The 22,959-nt window shown below is 39.9% G+C and overlaps 1 protein-coding gene across 1 annotated transcript in view; it reads right to left on the minus strand.

The window, feature by feature from the left end:
• Positions 1-22,959, minus strand: part of LOC149798648 (low-density lipoprotein receptor-related protein 1B-like) — a 131,669-nt gene that overhangs the window by 23,649 nt on the left and 85,061 nt on the right. Inside the window, exons 11-12 of the mRNA XM_089957484.1 lie at positions 22,488-22,647; positions 17,295-17,411 (exon numbers count right to left, since the gene is read on the minus strand). Of these exons, the coding sequence (XP_089813610.1) occupies positions 17,295-17,411; positions 22,488-22,647 (277 nt within the window). The remainder of the gene's footprint in view (positions 1-17,294; positions 17,412-22,487; positions 22,648-22,959) is intronic.

Consider the following 22,959-nt stretch of genomic DNA (forward strand, 5'->3'; position numbering starts at 1 on the left):
TTAAATAAGTATAGCTCTTCCAAGATTGAATATGAAATTAGCTGCCATCCAGGAAAACCGCTCCTTGTCGTATTTGATTGGCCGAGTAGACCTAATGCCTACGGATAGGGTGAGTAAAAAGTAAAGCGTAATCCTTTATTGATCAATCATTATTATGCATTGGTCAACTAGCATTCAATTCCGTGTTCCTCGTTATCAAACAAACATGTGAACAAAGCAATTTGATTTCTCATGGTTTAACCCCAGTTTGATAGTTCAAAATAAGTTTTACCTATTGGACCAAGGAAGTTTTACATTTAACAAATGCTACCACCTACTTCATCTATTCATAACAGTCGGTTTACAAACTCGATCTTTAAAGAACCTTATTTACAACAACCACTCGTGTCAGAAGTGTTCAGTATAATGAGAGACGGGAAGAGCGACAGATTTTAAAAAAGTCAGAAATACTCCTGAAGTCGTTTTTATTTAAAAATAAATACAATTGCAATTGAAAGCTATGTAGTCAAGTAGTTATTCATTCCAAAGTTAAACCAATATTGCATAGTAATTTTGTAGAATGGGACAGCGTGATGACTTAGACCAATATGGCATAGTCATTTCATAGAATGGAACAGCATAATGACTAAGAGCAATATGACATAGTAATTTAATAGAATGGGACAACATGATGACTTAAACTCATATGACATAGTCATTTCGTAACATGGGACAGCATAATGGCTGAGAGCAATATGACATAGTAATTTCATAGAATGGGACAGCCTGTTGACTTAAACTCATATGATATAGCCATTTAGTAGAATGGAACAGCATAATGACTAAGAGCAATATGACATAGTAATTTAATAGAATGGGACAACATGATGACTTAAACTCATATGACATAGTCATTTCGTAACATGGGACAGCATAATGGCTGAGAGCAATATGAGATAATCATTTGATAGAATCGGACAGAATGATGATTTAAACTCATATGACATAGCCATTTCGTACAATGGGTCAGCATGATGACTTAGAGCAATATGAGATAGTCATTGCATAGAATAGGACAACGTGATGACTTAAACCCATATGACATAGTCCTTTCATACAATGGGTCAGCATGATGACTTAAACCAATCTGACAGGTATTTCCTAGAATGGGACAGCTTGTTGACTTAGACCAATATGACATAGTCATTTCGTAGAATGGAACAGCATGATGACTTTACATAAATTTTGTTTTCTAAGCACTGTCTAGGCTGATGGTTATTTTGGAATGGAGAACATACGAGCTAAATATCAACCTGAACGATACAAGTTAGATTTCTTATGGCTTATTTTAAAATCTCCATTCGTAAAGAAATCTGACCGATATAAAAACAAATAATCATGTGAAGCATGTTAGTGTTTATTTGAATACTGAAATAATCTTCGTTGTCGACGTCATCATGATCATTTGTAACCCTTATATATATATATATATATATATATATATATATATATATATATATATATATATATATATATATATATATATATATATATATATATATATATATATATATATATATATGTATGTATATTGGATACATTTATGAATGCGTTCCCTGCATTGCATAGAAAGATGGATATTATTTTATTATTTATTCATTATTTATATTTAATTTAATATTTTAAGGCAGCGAATGTTTATAAAAGATTTATTTATCGGATTTTCTTTATGTATCAAAAGAAGAATGCAAAATAGCGAACAAATGGATTAGTGTTGTCTCAGAATAAGGTAAAAACTAACTTGGTTTTGCCTTAGAACGATTTGATCATTTTCGTCGTACATGCCTACAACGAGACCTAGGGTGGATACTCGTTTTTCTAGTTAAATGACTGAACTAGCATGCACCTAGCTAATGGGGGCTGTTTACGGACAATGGGAAATACATTACAGAACCCCCTGGGCACAAGGTTGATCAGACGCCCCTGGGCACGTTTACAGACAATGGGAATTTAACGTGGGGAATATTAGGGCTGCTTACGGACAAACGAAAGTTGGGTTGAATAGGAATGGAACAGATGAGGTGATGTCACGGTACTAGACATTGGAAACAAAGTGGCAAGGGTGTGACCTGTATACGTGCTTCTCTAGGGAAAGACAAATACAGTAGATGTTAGTGTTTTTGTGGGGTTTAACGCCATTTTTCAGCACACGATGGGCCAAGCATGGTGGCCAGTATTAATGGTGGAGGAAGAAGCCGGGAAAACCCCGAAAGGAACCACCGACTCACGAGAAGCTACTGGCAAGCTTTCTCACATACCCACATTGGCCGAATCATTGACTCGAACCCACGCAGACAGAGGTGAGATGGCAGTGATCCGTAACGAAGAGCGCTTTAGACCATTCGGCCACTCGGGGTCCCCAAATACAGTAGACATATAGACAAAGAAACACAAACACATATATATGGCAAAGATAATAAATATCTTTTCGAGGCATATGAGTGGCCCTGAAAAGGGCCTCTGGGCTTCTTTTTCTTGTTCTTTTAGGTTCTTCTTCTCCTTCACCATCTTCTTAGTTGTTTTGTTGCTGTTGTCATCTTCTCTTTTCAGTTTTTTCCTCCTCCTGCTTTTCCCTCTCCTTTTCCTCTTTCTTCCTCTTCTCTTTCACCTCTTCCTTTATCTTTTCATTCCATTCGCTCATTCTTATTTTATCCTCTTCATCCTCCTTCTCCACGTTTTCTTCTTTAGTCATTTTCTTTAACATGTCCTGTGATTTTTCTTAGATTATTGATTTCTATCTTGATTCGGCTGTAAGAATAAATATCGTCATCCAGTTTGACTAACATGTCTTCGGTCATTCCTAAATTATCCAGAACGTCTTGCAGCTTCTTCATTTTATCAAGCTGGTTACTTGCCATCTTGGCTTATTCAATTTTGAATGGCGCGAATGACAAAAGCTCAATTTTATATATTTCAGACACGGACGTGAAGGAAAACATTCCTTGCACTAACTTCACATATTATCTACTATCCACACAACTGTTCGCGAACGCATACAGTCACAACATCTACTATGCACACAAACGTACGCGAACTCATACAAACACACTATCTAGTATCCACACAGATGGGAAGAAAATAATATTATGTACTATCCACAAACCTAAAATCTACTATCCACACAGGGGAAGAGGAAAAAACAAACCCCAAATATACTATCCACATATAGGAAGGAGAAAAAACAAACTCCAAATATACTATCCCCACAAACGTACGTGAATGCATACAAACACAACATCTACTATCCGCACAATCGTACTCGCACGCACACAAACACACACTCTACTATCCACACATAAATGAAGGGGAGGGAAAACCCACATATTCTACTATCCACACATATGTACGTAAACCAATACAAACACAATATCTACCATCCACAAAAACGTATACGAACGTATACAAACACACACACACACAAACATACATATATCAGGAAAGGAGTGTGTTTGTTATCACACGGCTCCACATATACACCAATTGGCAAATTTAATAGTCTCGTTTCTAGAGATTTGGTTAGCCCAGATAAAGACTGTTGTTTGAACTCCAAATACACCTGGTTAATGCTGGCACCACCCAGGCAGAGCACCAGAGACAGATCATCTGCTCCAGTCTTGCTCCCAATTGAAGCGTGTAGTTGTGAGTGCAGAGGGAGGTTGATTTGCTTTACAATCCCATTCCTCCGTTTGAAGGATAGTGAAGACTTCTTGTAGTTGTTTACTCTATTTTATGTGCCACACGTGGGGATGTTCTGGCTTCCTTGCCTCCTGTGTACTCTGTACTGATTGTTCTGGCTGTGGATGTGGTTGACCTTGCTGCTGTTGTGGTGCTGATAATGGTTGTGGAGGCAACCTTACCTCAGGTTTCACCTCACACACTGGTCTCAGCATGAGCTGCTTCATGATCCCTCTCATCTTTTCCTTCTCCTTTTCTTCTTTTGTTCCTCCTCCTATTCTATCCTGCTACTTTCCTGGATCGCCTCCATGGTCAGCTCGTCAAAAAACATAGAATGCGCGGACCTAAAAGAAACACTCACTTTTTAACTTACAAACACAAGCACATACACACCATTTGACAAGCTAGGAAAACGAAGTGCTTAGAGAAACACTTCTAGTTGTTTGACACAAACAAACGAAACGAAGTGCTTATAGACACACTTAATTTTGTTAACGTACAGACAAACACAAATACACACATATTTGTCAGTTGAACTAGTATGTCTTTTCTGGAGTATTCGGGTAGCCATAAAAAGGGCTGACTTGTTGTGGACAGGGATTATGACAATCATTTGTCGTCTAAGATTGCGTCTGGCAGCAGGCTTTCCCATATGATAAAGCCTGCTTCTTCGAAAAGAGAAGGATAACTCTTTCGTGTTCACACGGCAGCAGACGAATCCTCTGTCTGGTTCCTGCTGCTATTGTTGCTCTCTCTGCTCTCTTTGCTTCTGAAGTCTGCACATCTCCGTCCACTCTTGTTTCTCTTTCTTAATTTCCTCTCTGAAGAGCTCTTCTATCAGGTTTTCGGTCACTTTCAACATTCTGATATTCACTATCTTTTCAGGCTTGGGTATCATGCTTTGCTTGACACGATGTAAATTCACGGAAGCTTCGTTCAGCTTGACGAGTCTTCAAGACGTCTTCATTGGGTGATGAGTCAACAACTTTTGGTCAGACTGGATACTGCCTCGCTTTATATTGTTCAAGCGCGGATGCAGTAGAAAACATCTCTATGACTTTTGTTGGTTCGGAATACTATAGAGTTGATTTTAGGGTAAGAAATAGAGGGAAGTCAAATAGTATGTATAATGATAAATATTAAAACCAAACACTACTGATGGATGTAATTGGGCCATTGAGTACACTACGTTTCCTAACTAAAGACAAGAGATAGACATAATGGTCACAAAACCATCGATCTACTTTGTCATCGTTTCTAGAAGAGTGACCATCAAAGTAAGTCACTAAATGTTCTAAAGAATATCCAAGACTATGTTGATGAAGAAAATACACACAATGTTGTCCACACACCAAGGATTCTGTGTCTTGCAGATTCACATTATTGAATCGTGTCGTCTTTCATTTCTTCTCATAAAGTCGATGATGTCTTCTAACGGCGGTAATCCATACGAATCAAAGTACTCCACACAACCCTCATCAGGAAATTTTTTTTCTTGTTTTTCCACAGGTAATGATAAGTCATTAATTCAATCCTGACGTTTTGCCTGAAAATCTATGACAAGTAAACGTCTTTTAGCTTCGTCTTTGTACTCTGTGCCAAGAGAGATTCGATTCGACGATTCAGAGAGCACTCAGTGGAGGGGAGGAATGTTCACACAATTCGTTACCCCACTGATAAAACACTGCTTCGTCCGGGATGAGACCCCAAGCGTCCTCCAGATACTCGTCCAATTTTTCTTCTTGACTCATCATCAGACATATATCGTGTTGAATTTCACTGGGATGATTATTTTGACATTCATAACAATCTTCCTTGATCAATTCCGTAAATTTTTCTGATAGGTGTTTGGCAAAATAGGAGACTAAATGTTGTTCTTGTTCTGGCAATCTGGATTTCATCGCTATGATCTCTTCATCTTTGTCTTTGGGTTCTGTTTTCACGGTATCCATCCCATTCCATTTCCAAAGATTCTCCACTATTCAAAGAAGGATAACAGGCTTCCCAAGTTTTCAATAGTCTTGAATGACTTCTCTCAAACTGTTGATTTCTATGGTATTGTCCAATTCGGCATACAAGATGACGTTCACAGTGTTGTTTACGGGTATTGGCTTTAGAAACTGAAGTTCCACACGAATTTGGCCTGGTTTTATAGAGTGGAAATGTCCCTCGTCACTGCCTTGGTCTGGAGTGAAATCGAAGGCCAACAAAGTGTAATCTTCTGCATGATCCTCGTACGTAATGGTGTTGGTTCATAACTGTCCCGTGGATTCGCACAGGGACAAGTAGGAACTCAAGTAATTCTTCTTCTCGTCACTAAAGTCAGGTTCAAAAGGCTTGGTACACAAGGTTTTGCCATCTAGACTAACTTCGATCTTGGACGGGTTGTAGTGCTGAAACTCAAAAGGATTTTCCTCGAAAGCTCCATTAAAGGTTGTATTTTTGACGATACCGACGATCAAACGTTTGGGAAACTGTCCTCGGAACAGATGATCTTCGATCATCGATTAATGTCCAGCAGAAATGGTAAAAGTTTTTTTCTACCACGCGACGTATCGGATACCTGGTGGTGGTTCTTCTCAAGGTGTGACTGATGTAGTTTCCCACTTTAGGTAACACTTTCACATGTCGTACGTAGAGTCTGGTTTCTTAAATGACTGTTTTGCAATAGGAAGACTCAGCTATCAAATAGAAATCGGCACTGCTACGATTCAGTCTCAAGTGGATATCCACTCCGTTCAGCATATACTTCTCTTGCAACCACATGTCTGAATGCAAACGATCCATCGTTGACCGTTGAATCTAACGTCGTGGTTTGGTTCTTCATCTGTAACCGAATCGGTATCGTTGAATTTGTCTGCTGTGTCAGGTTTGATGCCACGCAAGCATCAAGTTGGGTGTTCTTGACTTCTTTTCCGTACGTCAAGTGATTATCCAGGTAAGCTCGGTAAGGGTAAGTGTCCAAACTGCTACTAACCAGTTTGTTATCCAAGTACAAATCCACTCCACTGAACAAGAAATACATGAAATTGTTGACGGGTCTACTTGATCTTCATCCTTTATATTGGGACCGTCCGTCGACGTGTCGATCACATTCACTTTCAAGTACAATCAGCAGTTATTCAGATCAATGTAATCTTCAGGCTGTTCTTTGATTTCAAAATCGATAGGAGCTGATCCAGAGTCCTTGACAGAAGAGACGGGATGAAAGTCGACCCATTGGATTATTGCAACGTCAGCATGGCGGGTGGCATGGCAAACAGAACCAGTTCCGACTTGGAACAGGCGCAAGACACTCGGTACATCATTTTCTTTCTTTCGTGTTTCTCTCTCTAATTTTTAATAATCAAAAAGTATAAGTCTTGGACGGTTCTTCTCTTCTTCGTCTTTCAAGCTCTAGGGGTGTCAAGGCCTCTGGAGGGATGTCTTCGTCGTCTCTTTCTGCCTTGTCCTTGCTGTGGCGTCAGAGAAGCAGGAATGCCTGACTCGGTAGCGCTTAGGGCATTTATAGGAGTTTCTCGTCGGCCTGAAATTTCTTTGCCCGTTTGAAGCATGACATTTTTGTCTGGTCTGAAGAAAGCTTCTTTAGGGTTTTGCTTGTCGATGATGACATTTTGGAGAAATCCTTTGCCGTGCGGCAATGGGGCATCTTTCAAAGCGTGCAATCCTCGTGACGCCGTCAGTTCCAAAACCGGGGTCACCAATCGAAAGGCCGAATTCAGCATATTTCCTAAACCATGTCCTCGCTGTCCAGCGACGACTCGATACACTGGATACATGACTTACAACTCTTTAGAGAATAGTTTTCTGAAATGGAGTTTCACCGTGACTTTCCCTTTGCAGAATTTAATATTTTATCCCAGATATCCTTTTATAGCAATGTTGACAGAGTCAAAGTAAGACGTTCTGATGGGTAAATAGTGAAGATGTACAAATTCGCGGTGAACATGATAGGTATTTCTACCTTCCTGGTCACTGGATGCCGCAGATTCCTCTTTGAAAGGAATGACACGTAGTAACGGTACGGAGGTGTGTCCCACTACGTTGTACTCCACTGCATTGGAAGAAACAAGGATCAAATTGAGTCCTTGGTTCAGTTCTACAGGGGATCCAAAAGCCCTGCAAAAATCCATATTACTGTTGATCTTTGGACTCAAATTCTGTGCTACCATCGGTGGATATCCACCCAAACTTTCAAACTACCATTAAACTTAATGGACAACGTGACGGTATCATGAAATTTCATCAGTAGGCGATAAGCCACTTTATGGTACCCAATTTTAACACTTTTTATGACTGTTCGGGTCTTTGCCAAACGCTGCCAAGAACCTATCTGCAATTGTGTCCACCAAATGTTCGCCGCTAAAATAATAGGCTGCCGGAATGTTCAACGTGTAGATGCTCATTGATGAATTGCTTGCTAACTTTGTGTCACATAAAAATCCTAATTTATTCATCTCTTCTTGCAATTGCACGTTCAGGATTTCGACCTGGAAAGTGGTTTGAGTTTCAGTGATGTTTTTGATTCGTGTAGGGAAAATTGTTTTCACCAAAGCCACTTCCCAATTGGCTTCGTGATCCAACTGGATGGCCTGAGGTAATATGGCTGTAAAACAGCATAAAGTGTTGTTCGGAAACACCGCCATGGAACTGTCACTGGGCAACATTAAGTAAAATTGCTTGTTGTTGTTCATAATTCCAGTGTTCTGCTGTCCGAGGGGTCACTGGAAGTCAGAGGAGTGTCTACAAGAGGATTGTTGTTGGAGTGGTGACTGTTGAGAGCGTGACTGACGTCGGTCGGAGAGTTCCTGTTGTACCCGTTCGAGGAGTATTTCAGGGAAGGATTGGAGAGGCGGTAACCGATGCAACTGCTCAGCGAAATGGTCCACAATTGTTTTCTCCTTGTTGCAAATTAAAATTGGCAATGGCTACAGCGATGACACAATATACCACAACGATTTGGCAGAAAAAGACGGTTTTTGTTTAAGGCACACGTTCTCAACAGTACACCCACAAGAGTTGCTTTTGTAGATCTTGCACTGAAGAACTGAGTGATGGATTGGTCATGGTGGTAGTGGTAGCTGAAGCTGTGTTGAAGGGCATGATGATGACTTCTTTATATAGTTGATGACTTGCAAAGCGTCGATCCAAGTATCAGAAATGGTAGAATATCCTTTGCAACGTACTTTGACTTCTTTGACACGTCGTTTTCACACTTTACGGGTTCTTCGTTCGAGAATGCTTTCGATGCCGCACACTTCTTCTTCTTTTCTGGTCACGCGTTGTAACTCGGGCAAGTGAAACGTTCCTTTTAACACTTCCCCGTTCATGTCTTCCAATTCATAGACGGCATGATGATGGCCAGTGATACGAAACTATTCGGTGGTCCAGTTGGGTAAGTAACCTTTGTCGAAAATGTGTTTTGTTTTGCGAATGCTAACCAAGTCTCCTGCTGGTAACACTCTACCTTTCTTGGGGATAACCACCGTCGTATATGTACCAAACAGGCGCTCAAAAATAGTCACTTCGTTGTCTGGAGTCACTTTTTCGGGATTCTCGGTGGAGAAAAAATGAATGACACGTTTCTTCTGGTCTTTTTGGAAAGCTTGGTTCAGACAGTCGGTGCCTTTTTCGGTTTGCCATCGAAGAGGATGACGACAACTTTGTTTCAACACTAGTTTTAGGGTTTGCATTAACTCACTGCTCGACTTGGAAGTCAATGGCACGACCAAGGGAAATTAAGAAAATACGTTGATAACACAACACAAATATTTGTAGCCACGACTGTAGGTGGCTAAATGAGAGAAATAGGTAAATTCGGTTTGCCATTGATGATAGATGCCCTCCACTCTGGTGCGACAGCTGGAAAATATTAGTCGAATGGGTTTGCGTAAAGTGTACGTGGCATGTTCTTGTACCCATCGTTGCACTTGAGGTAAATGGAGACTTTTCAGTCGGGTTTTGGCAGCGCGATACAATTTCTGAACTCCTCAGTAACATGCATGATGACTTGATCGAAGTAAATGCTGGCTCACAGGTTCGCCATTTTTTAAATAAGACACCCACTCTTCGCTGATGCTCTTTTTGATGGTTCGAGATGGTGGTTTGGAAACGGCTTTACCTGTCAGATGTGCCACGGGAGTAGATGTCGAATGTAGTGGTGGAGGTGTTGGTGGTAATAGAATGGGTTTGGTCTTCTTTTTGCACTTCTGGTTTCCCTTCTTTCTTTTTCACTTCTGTCGAAGGAGGAATGGACATAATCTTTTTAATCCAAACTTTGAGTTCTGTTTGTTAATGAGTGGGGGAAGGGATCAACAAGGACGCTGTAATCTTATTTGGAATGGGAGCTGCTGCCGGTGTTTGAAAGACTTCTCGTGCCTTCTCTTCCTCTGGCATCCGTGGGGCTGCATGTTTCTTGATCGCTGAGGGTATTGGTGATTGACTTTGCATAACGGTCTTAAAAAATAGTTGGTAGAGTTGTTTCGTCTAACGCTTTCTTCTGAAAAAGTTGCAGTCGCTGCAACATTTGACCGTACCGTTGCGATTTGTTCGTTTCTGACAAATCGCTGCGATCCATCAATGATTGCAATTCGTGTTGTTATTGTGACATCTCGTTCAAATTATAATTGAGAGGTAAATGTGGGGTCTGTTGTTCTTGCCATCGATGGAATCCCATCCATCGTTTGTAAGGCACTGAAGTCAGTTTTCGTCCTTCCATTGGTTTTCAATGGTCACGTCTGACATCTCTTAACTTCAGAGATGCCTTTTATCTTCCTGAAAGTACCAGTAAAATACTTCCCTGGAGTTTGATTGATTGATTGAGTCCCAACGCAGGCCATATTATTGTTTCGGCAAGTGGTGCTAACAGGGGTAAAAATCCTTTGTGTTGGACTAACATCTTTTTGTTTTGACGGATGGGGATTTTCTTTTGGACCATTGCCGAAGAACGTGTTGATTTTTGGCTGAGCATTTGTTTCTGATGTGGAGACAAGGGTATCGTGCCTTTCAAGACATTCAGACAACATTCGCTCACGGTATCGATGACACCTTTGGAGGTTGTTTGAATTCGTTTTTTTTCGCATGATTGGAGAAACATTGGACAGGACGGACAACATGTCCCCATGTTTGACTAAACGAGGAGGCAGTCATTTTCTTTTCTTTAATTTGGGGAGTGAAGAAGGATTTTTTCTGGAGGTGTGTATGTGGCATCTGTGTTTGTTGGTTCCGGGGCACACACCAAAAATACACTGACGTCGATGACTTGGCACACGCTCTTTTATCTTTCCTGGACTATCGCTTTGTCAAAAAGGTGACGATGTGTTTTCCAAAACCGCCAATGTATCCTCTCCATTTTGTGGCTTTTATTTTTCTTTGGACGATTGTGTCTTTTCTGAGAGGTGACGTCGATGCAACTGTCAATGTCAAAGTACAGCATACGATCTCATAACAGTTCTAAAGCTTCGTACAGGTTTAACGAGGATTGGCTGTCACGTAAGCCGCAATGATGACATTTCCAAATCCTCACTAAGGACATCCACGTGTTTCGTGCATTTGGTTATTTTCGTGAATCATCTGGAAGTAGCGACAAGGTTATGCCAAATATTCCGTCGTGGGTAAACACGGTCATTTTGCCGTTTTGTCCCACAAGCAATTGAACATTACTTTGGCATACGACGATCGCCTTCCTTCGTTTTTCTCGATGTGGTCTAAAGGGATGCTTTCCTGTTCCCAGTATTTCTCTTTGAATTTATTTTGGGCTTAGGGAGTGTGGCACCAGGAAGGATAGCCGCTGGCTTCAACTTTCAGTTTTAAAATGGCATTCACGTAGTCTGCGAAGATGCCCTTCTTAGTTTGGTCACCCTTGTGGTATTGTTCTTTCTTGCGAAAGTGATAACTTTCGTACACTTTTAACAGTTGATATCCCAGGCCCGGAGCTTTAAACAAATTCCAAGCTGACCCAAGTTCCCGTCAAGGCGCATTCTTCCTGGGTGTGCTGACAAGGTTGGTCTTGGTTGCACGTTTCGGCCCAAGTACGGCACAAGGGAAACATCTGTTTTTCTTGGCAGTGGTGAGGTAAAATGGGATGGTACAAGTCGGTGGGAGGCAAGACTTTGCACTTGATCAATCCTTCGTATTGTCGAATGTTATCCAGGTCGATGTGTTCAGTCAGCAATTGAGGGTGCCCTGCTGGAGAGTGACAATATTTGCACACGAAAGGATACAGGGAACACACGTCTAAGTATTTGATTTCTGATCCTTTTTCCTCGTCGGCTTGGTACAACAGACAGGTGGCCCTTAAACGTCCTCCGTAGAAACTGTCCCTAGGGTTCAGAAGGTCCACCAGCTTGTAACCTTTCACGACGCGTTTAAAATCGGGATCGATTTTCAAATGTTGATCGTACTCGTGTTCCCACTTTTCCACCACTTGGTATCCCTGTTATTCTTTCTTCAAGCTTCGCTGAAAAGTGGCCTCGTACAAGTTTTTCATGGTCCGTTGTACAAACTGATTTTCAGTGTCACGTTAAGGGTAACAGAGCGGACATCCGTGAAATAAGCATCCGTTAAACTCGTACATGATCTTGGGGTTTTCTAAGTCCCAGCCATCCACCGAATACGTTCCGATGGTCTTTTCGCCTCCTCCGTTTCAGGAATGTTGAATGCACTTGTCTTCCTTGTCGCACAGGTAATGTAGCCAGCGTATGGGCTTTGACTGAGTATTAACGTTTGACAAAGTTCGTCGTTCGAGGGCTTATGACATGCAAGGTGTTTTCGGTCATAAATCGTAAGGAACACGCTTTGGCGATGGTGCAGGCTTCTTTCAAAGGATCAATGATTCCATGCTCCATGAATTATTCTCGAACGTTTCCACAGCAACGCCGTAAACTGTCCACGTCGGAACAACAATACTTTAATATTTCTTCCTGAAAGTCGAAGGGGTCTGAGGCGGGAGTCTGGTTCCAAGCGTAGAAAGCTTCTCTTTTTCTCGGTGCGCATGTTATCGGGGTCGTTGTAGTGAGCCTCAGGCAAATGGGGTAGAACGGTGTGTTGATTGGTCTCGGTATTGAAAAAGTGCGGAAATAGTCTTTAGCCATTTCTGTCATTCCCAACGTTTTAGGCATTCGACTCAATGGCATGACCAAGTAACTCATCGAATCTTTAAACTGTACTTGTCCCACTTGCATGGAAATGAGTTTTGCTCCGTTCAAAGTCACTTTAGTACCTTCAGTACTTTGTTCCATATAGTTTCTCAAAAGAAACTGTCCATCGTATCCCGAGAAATTGTGAGCCATCACCGCGGCATGGCGATGACAATTTACGCAATGTTCAATGTGCTCTTGGCTCCACGTCTCGTCGATTGGATCTAAGAGCCATTGGGCGAAATCGGGTAGCATGTTTGGTCCCCGAAAATGTTTTTTTTTTCCACGTCTTCCATGAATCTTGCTGCAGTGAGGACAATGACTGAAGATAGGCTCTTGGATGCATTTATCTCAAGTTCGATGAGCCAAGCAAAAATTAGGAGAAATGTGACATCGCTTCTTTCTTGAACATACGTGTTCCTTGGTATTTTTGGTACGTATGCTTTGTCTACAAGTAGGGCACAATCTAAGGAGTTGACATGCAATTTTCTGCTGTGAACCTTGCGTCTTCAATGCACTCGTTCTTGTCCTTCTTTCAGACAGGGTAGAGAGGCCAAACATCCCTCACATTTTGATCCACAATACCCGTGTTGCTCTCGATTGTTATAGCCATAGTCACATTTCTCACAGTAATATCTGTATCACGTGAATGAGGCGATACTGGTAATGGCACCGAATGTTCATCGTGATTGTAGACGTGAATGTATTTTCCGTCTTTGAAATATTTGCTTCGGAGCAACAGAGGTCCGCGCACTTCTTGAGGGTGTACTTTCAAGGTGAAACGTGGAGCCAAGATATCTTGCAAATTTTGCATTTCAGGAATGCCGCAGGGTGTGTCTTTAGATAGCCCCGCTTACTTTAACAGGAGTTCTGCTTCTCTACGTTGTTTGGCACAGGTCCGATTTTTGAATAGTTTGCTAAACGTTTTCCATTCTACCGTTTCTTTCTTCTCGGCATACGTCCGTCCCACCACGGTGGCACAGGCTAAATGCAACTGGTCTTGAGTGATGTTAATTTGAACGAGGCTATTTTTGTTGCAGCGACGTTTGTCCACCAATAACACCTTTGTGCGTTCTGTCTCTTGGGGAAGAGACACATGGGTTATGAACAGTGTCGCTTTTCCGTCGGTAATGTGAAACTTGTCGTTGGATTGGATTGTTGCACCTGTTGAATCTTGTCGATGACTTTGGATGGTGACAGTTCTGCCGGGCTGCTAAACTTGATCCAATTAAGGGACTTCAAACTGTCGTGATGAATGAAAAGTCTCAAGCGTTCGTCTTTTTTGGCTTGACATTGTCGTTTCAGTGTGGTTAACAAAGAATCCCACACCTCGGTTATAAAGTCTTCTGCTTTCTCGAGCGGTACGTCAGACTTGAAATATTTAAACTTCACTGTTTATGTGTAAGCCGTAGTTCTACATTTTCTAGAGGGATTCTTTTCGGTCTCTCGAAAGTGGTAGTACTTTTCAGGGTTTACTGGTCGTGAACCTTGTTTCGTAGTAGACTCTCTGGGTCTGGAGCCTGACTCACTCATGTCATCTTCAAAATCACTGGCATGAATTTAAGCCAAGACTTCAGCTACTGTGCGAGGCGATAAATCACGTTTCTGCCTCTTACTTTCTTCTTCGTTCTCCACGAAATGATGCGATCGTTTCATCTTGACTGCGAAAAGTCAAATGACTACATTTTAAACGCCATGATCCCCTATCTATTCACGTCAGTCCAGTGTATATAAAGGGTCAGTGTCTTCCCTCGCAGTATTCATTTCATTCTCAAATATACCAGAATGATGGAAGAGCCGACACATATCGAACTTTTGATCAGAACTTTCCTAGGTGTCATCCGAAAGTTCGCTTCAGACAAGCCGACGGACTACTCCCCCTCCTTTCGAAAAAGGGCATTTGGCTATATAATGTCCAGACCATCTAAAAAGCAAGACACGTGTCAGAAGAGACAAGAGTCAGCATACCTGGTATCAATGTCAAGACAAAGGACATTGGTATTCAGACTGTCCTAAGAAACAACAGGAGTTAGAGGAAGAGATGTATTCCAACAGGAAGAAGAAGACGTACACTCACAAAAGGAAGAACCCAGACCCGTGCAGAAAGAAAAAAGAGAAGAAAAGAAGACGAGGAGATAGTATGGCAGAAGAGAGAAAAACTGTGAAAGTAAAGAAATTAGACTTACGAAACAGAGAGTGAACCCAGACACAGAAAAAGTCTATGAACTTTTTAAAGTGTTGTGTTGTGAATTGGATGGTAAAAATTGTACCAGAATATACCAGACAGAAAACGTAAGTATCTCTTGGTTTTGAAGTTTTTTGATGAAGGACCTACACTGAAATACTCATACACGTACATCACGGAGCATAAAAGGGATTTTGTGTATTAATTGATGCTGGCAAAATGAATATCATCTCATTTCGAGAGAAGTGGGTGGCCCTGAAAAGGACCCTTGAGTGTTTGTTTTTTTGAAAGAAAAAATCTCAGGAACGGGACTTAATCAGCTCTAACTGTCTTTAGCCTTTGCCACGGCCAATGCCTTCTTCTGGACTTGCTCCTGTCATTGATTTGGTAGAAATCACTAGGGTGGGTATCTCAGGTCTAGTAACAGGGTATGGTTACTTGGTTTGGGAAGGTTTTTTTTATCTTTGGTCGTATTAAAGAAGTCTGATAGATTTGTTTCAGACTCCTTAACTCTGCTAAAATATCTAAGAGTACCATCAGCGTTTGACTTTCACTCTCCTCCTTCTCTCTTAGGCCTTGTTTCTTTTATGCTGCTTCTTCTTCCTGTCGTTTCTTTCTTCTTGCCTTTTCTTCTTCTTCTCGCTGTTGCTGTTGAAGGAGAAAGGTTTATTCTGCTTATTTTTGCTGCTCTAAACATTTATCTAATTCTTCTTTATGTCTCTGTTAAACATTCTCGACGTGTGGTAAGGAAGGAGAAGGTGGCGAATGTACTAGTATCAGAACAAATTCTTGCGAAGAAGAGAGAAAATGGACTAAATCTCAATTAAAATCAGCCTCTTCTTTTAGTAGGCCTATGTTGACTTTGGTAGCCGCTGATATGCCATCGCTTCTCGTCTCCACGGCCGGTGCAATTCTTCGTCTTCTTAGATTCCGTAATGTTTGAAACCTCTATCGCATTGATTTACTGCACACAGACGGTAGCGTACCTATATAGGGATTGTGACGTCACAGGTAGCTGTTTTCGATTGGAATTACAGAATCCGTAATGTGACTGAATTTTGTAACGCGTGTTAGGATTGGTGAAAAAACTCAATCCGTTTCGATCGGCTCTTCCACTATAAATAACCCCGGTTACTATCATTCTCTTCACTTATTCTCGCCACAAGACGGGGACTAACGTTGAATCATCTACTCTAGAATCGTCGATGCTGTTCCGTACGGACTTACACATATATATCACATCATCATGGACAATCATCCGGATCACTGATACTAGCGTTTGGAAAAGAGGGATCTATGTGGAGAGACAAGGCTGTTTAAAGAGAGTCCTTATCTAAGGTCAAGAAGTCAGAAGAAGTTTGAAGAAGAGAAGAATACTTATGCGATGCCCTCTATTTTAACGTAATGGTGTTAAAAAAAAAACAACGGCCCTTTTCATAGCCACTCGCATGCCTCGAAAAGATATGCTTTCTTGCCTAAAGTTTTTAAAGTCGATTTTACAGTTTAGGTGTGATAGATTTTTGTTCATCAGTCTATGTATATATGTTTGTATGTATTATATATCTATGTTTATATCTCTACTATATTTGTCTCTCCCTAGAGTAGCGTTTATTCAGGCCACACCCTTGCCACGTTGTTGCCAATGTCTAGTACCGTGACATTACCTCATCTGCTCCATTCCTATTCAACCCAACTTTCGTTTGTCCGTAAGCAGCCCTAATATTCCCCACGTTAAATTCCCATTTTCTGTAAACGTGCCCGGTGTGTGTGTCTGAAAAACCGTGTCCATGATCGTACATAGAGGGGTCTGTAATGTATTTGCCCATTGTCCGTAAACACCCCCCATCTTAACTAGTCATGTATCTCGTCACAGATAGATTGCAGCAAGAGACACACAAAGCACGGTATGCACGCATATTTTACCCGTACTAATACTCATTCTCCTGCAGATTCAAGGGAAGTGTCTTCTCTATTTAAATCTCACTTTCATTACACGAGATCTCACCTTCATTTTTGAATAAATGAATCACACTTTTGTTATCCCAGTCACACTTTGGTTTTTCCATTTGGGAATGTATATGTAAATTAATTGAATAAGTCGTATGTTTAGAGCGTGAAAGAATCACTGTATCTGTATAACTTATACATATGTTTATTAATTCTTTTTATAAACTTCCATCTTTCATCACATTGTGTTGTGTTGTCATTTAATCCATGTATCCATTCAGGTCAATCTTGTTACAAGGATATAGACTCACCGGTGGAGCATGTCGTTCCATCCTCACTAAGCGTATAACCAGCATAACAACCGCAAGTTGTCTTGATCCCCGGGAGGCAAATCTGTTCACATCCACCATTATTATTCTCACAAGGCTCTGTATAAATAATATATATATATATATATATATATATATATATATATATATATATATATATATATATATATATATATATATATGCTGAGATAGATGTCTGTTATAAGGAGCTTCGTAATTGCACGAATATAAAGTTTGCGATTAACAATAGCAGCTCATGTTTTCCGTTTCTTTGCCAAATAATCTGTTTTACAACTACACAAAATATGTTGTTGTTATTGTTGTTGTTGTGGGGTTTAACGCCATTTTTAGCACACGATAGGCTCTGCATGGCGGCCAGTATTAATGGTGGAGGAAGAACTCGGGAAAACCCCGAGAAGAACCACCGACCCACTAGAAGCTACTGGCAAGCTTTCTCACATACCCACATTGGCCGAATCCTGGACTCGAACATACACAAAATATAAATACTCTCTGACAGATTGAAACAGTACTTTCTTTGAAGTTTGTGAAACATATACTTTTCAAATTATGATTAAACTTTTGGTTGTAAATATGTGTACATGAAGGACGTTTTTAAACACACGCCTTATTTTTGTAATTTTAATGATTAATAAACAATTAACACATTGATTTTTAACCATTAGTGACATAGTCCATGTTTCCGAAAAATCCATGAAACATATGACAAACAAATGGAAATGAAATGTTTATGTTTTCTAATTTCATGGTGTTTGTTTTCTGTAATAATATCATTATATATGTTTTTTATGTTATAGGTGTTGTCTAATGTTGTAAGGCGTAGAGCTTCTAAAGATTAGGGGCTTTACAAAGTCCTCATTATTATTATTATAATTATTATTATTATTATTAAATTAAATTATGGAGCAATGAAACGTTTTTGTATGAGTTGGCTTGATGCATAAATGAACACATAATTAATTATCTACAAGAAAAGTCCTTTTCTCGTATAAGAGAGTTATTTACCATAGACTGTGTTCCTGTCAAGCCTTATCAAAGTACCACATAATAACCATATATACTATTGTCATGCTTTGAAGAGGAGTTTATGGGTGAGATTGCTTTATTTATTGTTTCCTATCTCGAAGCAGTAAGACAGGCTGGAGAAGCCAAGGAAGGGATTTCTCATAGTGTCTTCCTTCCTTTTATGAAATATCAATTATTGTTGTTGCTTTGCTGAAGTGGCGGTTCTGGTATATAACATAATGTAACATATGTATGCAGCAATGCAGCAGAATAATTTTTTCGGGGATCTGTTTGACCCTTAATTTATTGAATGGTGTTTGTATTGAGCAGCTAAGCAGAGTGCCTATGATATCGATGCATGGATTAATCGACATGCGTATGTTTTGGAGTAATGATTCTAGAGACTCTTGTATATGTTGTATTGAGATAGCTATAGAGGAAGCATACAAGAAAATCTGAGCTAATGCAGGCAAAAAGGTAGGGGATCCCAGTTTCTAACACTTGGAAACTGAGAGGTACAACATTTTCCCCATTAGAAGATGATATGGATAACATGGATAGCTATCTAAATAGGTTTAAAAGGTATGCCACTGGCCAGAAGTGGAAAAGAGAAGACTGGTCGCTCCATCTTGGCGCATTACTAAAGGGTAAAGCGTCAGACTTATAGTCTCGTTTACCCGAGGGCGTTTCGCTAAATTATGACGCGGTGAAGGAGTTTCTCCTAAAGAGGTAGGAACTAACTGAGTAAGAGTTTCGCAAGAAGTTTAAGTACAGAAAACCCGAGAGAGGCGAGACATTCACCAAGTTCGTTAGTAGGACGGGCAATTATTGCAGCGATGGGTGGAATGCTGTAAGATCGACAAGAATACCGAGGGTTTTGCATATTTCTTGCTTAGAAACCAGCTTTTGACGACTTGTGGCAAGGAGTTATATCTGTTCTTGTTGGAAAAGTCCTTCACGAATTTATGTGACATGGCCATACAGGCAGATTTATTAGCCGGTGTTCGGAGAGGATCCCAGAATATGGTCTTTCGAGACAATAAGGGCGGGAATCAATCTAAAGACAAGAGATCGAAAGAACCTGCAAAGCCTGGTACGAATAAGTGAGGGGACTATCATTCTACCAATAGCTCGAATTGCGAGGAAAAGCTATGTTTCACTTGCTGAGAGTGACGTCACATCTCCCCCGAGTTTCCTAAGCAAAAAAGGGTTAGTCAAGAGAGTCGCGGTTGCCATTGAACGCAGATGGTAAGTTGGCGGAAACACGCAGTGTTTTTCACCATAAGAATGTGCGCAGTTCTGTCGTGACGTCATTCATTCGATTGGCACTTGTGCACAGAAAGACAGTGAAAGTGGGACAGATATCTGAAAGCGATTATGTTCGCGTATCACCAGTTTCCTCACGAAAGTTTGCGTTTATCACAATTTGAACTGTTATACAGTAGAACAATTCGTGATCCTATTCGTATTCTGAGCGAACTATGGTTGAACTAGGTCGCGAACGAGGGAGTTAAAACCACTTATAGGTAAGGGATGACACAGTTTACCATTATTCTACAAATGGTTCGTCAAATGCAGCATATAATGTAGACGAGTCTTAGGTATCTCCAGACTGGGTTTACCTGCGATTTGACATGTACGACAATATGCAAACGACAAGCAAAATAGGTTTCATGAGCTAAACTAAGAAAATTCTGTCTACAATCTGAAAGCTCACAGACCACTTGTCACCAGCATATACCACAGGTGGTCTCTATTTTCTTACAATGATCCCATTTTTAAAAAGATCATACACAGATACATATGTGGTTTCAGTTTCGCTAATAGCCACCTGACACAAGCAGGAGATCCATGATCTTGTTCCTGTCCGAAGACAAGTATATGTGATTTGGATTTTTAGCGTAGCTTTAGCATTTTGTAGTCATGTTGTTTCGATGTCTGCAGTGTGGAAGTTTATAGTGATGTTTAGTACTTGAACAGCTGGCCAACTAGTACTAACACTAACCTCTTAATGCTAAGCGCCTAGCGAGGCAGCTGCTAGTTTTTCTAAGTTTTGTATGTCTCGGTCGGGGTTCGAACCCGCTACCTCCCTTATCCGAGTTGGATGGTCTAACCACTTAGACCAACGGTGCGGTCCTCGACGACAAGTGTTTGTCGTTTGTCACCTTGATTACAGTAAAGAGAATGTGAAGTTAAAAGAGGTTCACTGTCATCAATACCGGCTGATTGATCCAAACGAGGAGCACACTTGACCTCATCAAAAGCCTGACCAACATATCTGGCAGCTAAAGGATTAATTTCCTGATTGAAATCATTCTCAAGGATTCTCTTTGACATAGTTCTTGTAATTGTGCAAGCTGGATAAATCAGCGGTTTCGTTTTCAATAAGATCTACTTTCTGATCCAAACAAGGCTTTTCAGTTGCAAGTGGATTAACCACAACGTTATCTACAACTAGGTCATTGCATGGCAATAAATGAATACTCTCAATGGGTAAAGACGAAATTATTCCAACCGTCTAGGTCGCTGAGACTAAACCTGATGACAAATTTGCACAACAGAATGAAACATTAGCAAAGCCGCACTCGACTCCCTGAATACGAGCACTCTCCTTGGGAAAAGAGTTCGCAGAAAAAAGAAGCAAAATACCCGATAATAAAAGATACTTAAAAACTCCTGTGTAACTTAAGATAATAACCCTAATAGTTAACTCATACCCACTGTCAACTATTTGTTATGTATTAGTTGTTTACAGAATAGAAACCAAAATCAATAATTCAGGTCAAGCAGAAAAAGAACTTGATTTTGGAAAAGGTCAAGCCCAACATTTAAGTGTTCATAGTATATAATGAAATAAAACTATAATATATCAAAAACTAAGAAACAAAGGATGGAAATTAAATATACACAACATTCTTCGCACGGCCTGTTAGACTTCTTTCAAGAAGACTGTCCCCGATCTCATTACCAGTCATGGTAACATTCTGAATTCTATATTTTGTACTATGTGAGACACGGCAGTCTGAACCCCCTACACTTCTAGACTTGGGGCTAGTCAACAGTTTTATGCTGAATAAATACTTCACAAAATTATTCCCGCTGTCGGTGTATTGTTATTATTTGAAGTGCAAAGCACTTTTACTTAGCAAAGAAATAACCCTTTAGTCAAAACACAACCTATGAATTCGCAAACTCAAAAAAATATCCCATATCAAATGAAAATTATCATTTGCTAGAAAAATAAATAAAAATAAACATGGTATAAAAAGTACACTAACACACTGAACCGAGTTTACGGAGTGCAAGAAGTGTCGATATTTTCGGACACGTGTACCTTTGATATTTGTATACAATTGAGCAATGTTTTTGACGCGTATATGCAACTGGGAAAACGTTTTGTTCCTTGATGATGTTTTAACTGAGGTCTCACTCTCGTCTGCCCTACACTTTGTTTTGTGTGCCTTTTCGAAATATAAGCACTTACTGTTCTGCTGTTAAACCCAATACATACATTTTAGAGGATGTAGATAGATAGATGGATAGATAGATAGATAGATAGATAGATAGATAGATAGATAGATAGATAGATAGACAGACAGATGGATAGATAGATAGATAGATAGATGTACATTTAGTAATGTAGATAGATAGATAGATGTACATTTAGTAATGCAGAAAAAGAATTGCAATGTTAGGAATGATCAGGTCGATATTGATATGTTGATATGTTTGGAAATAACACAGACTGATATATTTTCACAATAGAACAATAGGCTGAGAGATAAAATATCTAGCGTACAAAACACTAGAAACATGGCTAGTATGAAGATAAAAAATCAAACCTATTCCTCGCGTACTAGGTAAAATATAGATATGTAGATTTTTAGATAGGAACATAAATAGTTTGATAGAGAGCTACAGAAATATAGATAACTATATAAAGACAGACACACCCATATATATATATATATATATATATATATATATATATATATATATATATATATATATATATATATATATATATATATATATATATATATATATATAGATAGATAGATAGATAAATGGATGTCAGATTATATAGAATTATGTGCCTGTAGGTAAGTAAATACCACTGATATATACTTTGATGAAATCAATATATACCTATTGCAAGTAATTGTTGATCATACACTTTTACTTCTTCAACCTTCTTCATATTCGGTAATTGAAAATTAATCAGTCCACCATTTTCCCCGTCCTGCAGGACAGTAAATGCAGCTTCATCCGGGCGGTTTGGTACGCTGTAACCTATTATTGTATAGTTCTGTAATAGAAAGGAAGGCACGGAAGATTTGTAATGTTCCCAGATGTTTGAATTTATAGCATGTGTAAAATCGGGAGTAATATTTTATCCAACCAATTCGAGAACAAAGAAAAAGCAGCCAATCGTGCTCAAGGTGGTGGTCAGGTAAACAACAAATAACAGCAATGGCTTTTCCCATGGTGACAAGTGTTTATTGGTTAACACAAATTCATTACCTTACGGACTCTTAAATAATCTATAGTCAGTGTGTTAGTCTGCACTCACTAAAAGTATGTTTCTTTAATTTTGTTTTAGCCCATCTGCAATCATCTG

Source organism: Sinohyriopsis cumingii, chromosome 5, assembly GCF_028554795.1.
Source record: "Sinohyriopsis cumingii isolate HCF-2022 chromosome 5, ASM2855479v2, whole genome shotgun sequence".
Classification (NCBI taxonomy): Eukaryota; Metazoa; Mollusca; class Bivalvia; order Unionida; family Unionidae; genus Sinohyriopsis; species Sinohyriopsis cumingii.